Here is a 4534-nt window from a genome sequence, read left to right as displayed (position 1 = left end):
CAGGATTGGAGAAAGACTCATTAACAACCTGTGATATACAAATGATACAACCTTGTTTGCTAAAAGCAAAAAGGACTTAAAATACTTACTGATGAGGATCAAAGACCGCATCCTTCGGTATGTGTTGCACCTCAGCGTAAAGAGAACAAAAATCCTCACCTCTGGACCAATAAATAACATCCATATAAATGGAGAAAAGATTGAAGCTGTCATTGTCAAAAACTTCATTTTGCTCGAATCAACCATCAATACTCATGGAAATAGCAGTCAAGAAATCAAATAACATATTGTATTAGGCAAACCTGCTGCTCAAGATCTCTTTGAAAAGTATTCAAGAGCCAAGATGTCAGTGCACCTGAGCTAAGGACTAAAGTGCACCTGAACCAAGCCATGATATTTTTAATAACCTCATGTGCACATGAAAGTTGGACAGTGAATATGGAAGACCACAGAAGAACGGATGCATTTGAGTTATGGAGTTGGAGAAGAATATTAAAAGTACCATGGACCACCAAAAGAACAAACCAATCTGTGCTGGAGGAAGTTCAGCCAGAATGCTCCTTGGAAGCCAGGACGGCCAGACTTGGTCTCTCATACATTGGGCATATTATCAGGAAGGACCAGTCCCTGGAGAAAGATATCATGGTTGGTAAAGTGGAAGGTCAGAAAAAAGAAGAAGACCTCAATGAGATGGATTGGCACAGTGGCAGCAGCAATGGGCTCATATGCACCAACAACTGAGGTTTTTGCAGGACCAGGCAGTGTTTCGTTCTGTTGTGCGTAGTAGGGTCGCTATGAATCAGTACCAACTCGATGGCACCTAACAACAACAAAGACATTGTAACACTTACCTGTGCAGGGCAGAGGCTAAGCTAGCTAAAGAGCCAAGGAAGTCAAAGGCCAGGGCTTACGTGCCAGTGGCCATGGCCAAAAAGCTATCCTGACAGAAGTACTGTACCCTGAGTCATTTCTAATCCTGAATTCTAACCTGTTACATCCCTAATAAACCCATAACTGCGAGCATGGCCTTGAGAGTACCATGGATGGATGGATGGTGTAAAAATTACCGAAAAGGTTGGTGGATGGTAAAGGTTAAGTCTGACCCCTACCTCAAAGCAACGAGACTTGGGCTTTTGATGTGGATTCTCTCTCACATGAAGTTACAGGAGGTCTGATGCCCCATGCCATTCTTACACAGTCCTCCCATCAAACATGTCATGCTAATTTTTCACAACATGCCAAAAAAAAAAGCAGGTGACATGTAATTTATGTAAAAATATAGTAGTAAGGACAAAATGGTGTATATATTTTATTAGTTTTGGTTGTATCACTAATATACAGGCTGATTTATAAAAATAATAATTAAGATGATAAGAGCTAATTCACTTATACTTTAAAATGCCAGGCACTATTTAAAGTACTAAACATGAATTTATTCATTAAGTAACTCCCAACAGCCCTATAGAGAAAGTATCACTGATATAGTGTGTTGTTAAGTAGATTCTGACTCTCAGGGACAGAGTGAAACTGCTCCACAGGTTTCCTAGACTACAGTACTTACACGTGAAAACCACCAACTCAGATCGTTAGAGAAAGTACCACTATTACCTTATTTTACTAATTAGGAAAATGAGGGTTCTCATAGCTAAGTAAGTGACAAAGTTAAGATTCAAAGCTGGGCAGCAGATTTCAGAGCCCATCCTTTTAACCATTACACTAGTAACTATAGCCAAGCCAAACCAGTTGCCATCAAATCCACTCCAACTCATGTGTCAGAGGATTTGATGTCAGAGGAGAACTATAACTGTGTTCCACAGGGTTTGCAATGGCTGTGACTTTTCAGAAGTAGATCACCATTACAGTATACTGCCTCAAGAATGAGTCACCAATCTTAAAGAACAGTTAGACAGTTTTGGTACACTCTAACAACACATGGAAGCTTAGTGTGGCACTGTGGGTTAATGTGCCAGACTGCAAAGCCGTTTGAACGGCAAGGTTGGCAGTTCAAGCTCACCAATTGCTCCTCGGAAACCCTATATAGGGTTGCTATGGGTGTGAACCAACTCAATAGCACTTATCAACAACAATGACATGAATATTTTTTATTTTACTATGGAAAAATTTTAAATCTACAATTTTTATTTCACTATTTGAAAAGAAAAAAAAATACCTTTGGGGGTTAAAATAAACAACAACAACAACAAACCCACTTGTTTTTTGCCAGCTATGATCCCATACATACTTATCATTTGCCTAATATGCTACAGCTTTCAGCAAGATCTGACCTCTTCTTATTTACTTCCAAACTCAGTTTAACCCTAAGAAGTTTCTTCCAAAACTCACCTACCAACATTTTCATGATCTTCAGGGTCTCCAACTGGTTCCAACCCATCTCTAATGACTTCAAGTACTAGGTTTTTCAGACGCTAATAAATCAAGGCTAGGGACAATCCAATGACCTCCATGACAATCTTTTATATAAAACATACCTTTAAGTCAAATGTCATCTTTTTATTCTTGTTAACATAAAATTAAAACAAACTCAACTACGTCTATGCATTACCCATTCAGGCAGTCACAGACCTGAATTAATATTTGTGCAGTATTCTCCATTACCTAGGCTGAGAATTCTCCTCATACATTCTTTCTTTCCCCTCCTTGAAGAGGCTTATGGTCTGCTTAGTTTTCTTCATCAAATTCTCCATGAACACCCTAAAATACTCATTTTCTCCAAGAGTTTCCATCTTCCCCTCATATCTTGACAAGATAGTACGGAGATGCTGGTAGGTATCTGGCAGCAGGTCTAAGATATAAGGTGGGCTATTCTTTAGCGCCAGCTTTGGGTTCTGACACAACCGCACCACCTGTAACAAATGGAAAAGAAGGGCTATTACTTGGAGGCTCTTAAGGACAATTTCCATTTTTGAGTTAAAAAAAAAAGTTATAAAATACGTGTTCTTTTGTAGAAATAGATAAAATAAGAACTCATCCACAAATGCCACTGTCCACAGGTAATCATTTTACATTTGTATTAATTCCCCCTAGATGAGTGGGTGCACAAAATCCTGTGGGAGAGTGACATCACAGAAGACAGAGGAGTAGGAGGCTTCATAAACCAGTCCCTCCACCAAAACATCTACTAAGCTGGCAGAAACTATCTGAATCAATCAACTATTTTGGAATTCTGGAGTCTAGTGGAACATTTGTAGCAACAGAGGAAAGCTCAAGGAAGAGGTTCATAAATTTCAGTAAAAACTGTAATAAATTTTGTACAGGGTCTACAATCAACCAGGCTACAGCGTGCAGGCATGGGGACGGAGGTCTGTGTTCCTGTTGAGGCACACTGGTTACAGGGTAAGCAATAGAGACCTTGTCCTTTAAAAACCAGGGTTGTGTGTTCTGGTTGCTAATCACTGCTTTTAATTGTTAAGGAGCTGACACTGAGGCTGGACATTTGTCGACCCCATGAACTTAAATGGTTTCCCAGGTAGCCTCTGTTGAGAGGATTTTTTTTTCTCCTTTTCCCTTTTTGGAGCTACACACTTACAGAAATCTTTATCAGGTCACTGACTGACCACAAAGATGACAAATAGAAACTTCAGTGACCATACCCAATAAAGATTATACTTTGCAAAAATACTTTAGAAAAATCACAAATGGATAACTTCAGTTCTCAACAACGGAAAAATCAGAAATCCCTGTGGAGCATGATAATTAGATTCCCAGAGTTATCAAAACATAGTACTCAGAATGTCTAGCTCTCAACAAAAAAATTACAAAACATACAAACAAAGAGAAAGGCATGGCCTATTACAGGATTTAAAAAATGGAGAGAAACAAACCCTGACAAAGCTCAGACACTGGAATTATTAGTCAAAGATATTAAATCAACTGTCTTAAATATGTTTAATGAACTGAAAGAATTCGTGGGCAAAGAATTAAATGAAAGTCGAAAAATAATGAACAGAGTCTGACGGACCTGTGGAGCACCATCAAGTGTACCAGGAAGATGACTCAACCTACTGGGCTAAAACAATGGTCAGGCCCCTTAGCGTTCAAAAAATAGTGATCAGCAACTTAAATGTCTGTACTATAGGAGTCTCAGAAGAAGAGAGAAAAAAGGGAGTCCAAAAAAAAAAATTTTTTTTAAAGAAATATTGTTTGAAAATTTCAAATCTGAAGAAACTGATGAATAAACACATCCAAGAAGCTCAAACTCCAAGCAAGGTAAGCAACGATACACACTGAGATACATCATACTCAAACTGATGAAAACCAAAAGTCAAAGAGTAAATTTTGAAGGTAGCAGACTTAAATTATTTATCATACACAAGGGTTCCTCTATAAGATCAACACTGATTTCTCCTTAGAAACCATAGAGGTCAGAAACAATGGAATAGTATATTTAAGGCCCTGAAGGGAAAAAATACTGTCAGCTAAGTATTTAATTAATATCCAGTAAAACTACCCATCAAGAGTAAAGGATGTCCACCCCCCCCATCCAAAAAAAAAAAAAAAAGCTAAAGAGGATAGA

At 38.4% G+C, this 4534-nt stretch overlaps 1 protein-coding gene across 1 annotated transcript in view; it reads right to left on the bottom strand.

Annotated features, from left to right (window-relative positions):
- The window catches only part of CBL (Cbl proto-oncogene, E3 ubiquitin protein ligase), a 126512-nt gene that overhangs the window by 89778 nt on the left and 32200 nt on the right, over positions 1-4534 (bottom strand). The window contains exon 2 of the mRNA XM_006833910.1: positions 2617-2864. Within this exon, the coding sequence (XP_006833973.1) occupies positions 2617-2864 (248 nt within the window). The remainder of the gene's footprint in view (positions 1-2616; positions 2865-4534) is intronic.

This window comes from Chrysochloris asiatica, unplaced genomic scaffold (genome assembly GCF_000296735.1).
Source record: "Chrysochloris asiatica unplaced genomic scaffold, ChrAsi1.0 scaffold00008, whole genome shotgun sequence".
In the NCBI taxonomy this organism is placed as follows: domain Eukaryota; kingdom Metazoa; phylum Chordata; class Mammalia; order Afrosoricida; family Chrysochloridae; genus Chrysochloris; species Chrysochloris asiatica.
This window is presented reverse-complemented; position numbering and strand designations above follow the sequence as displayed.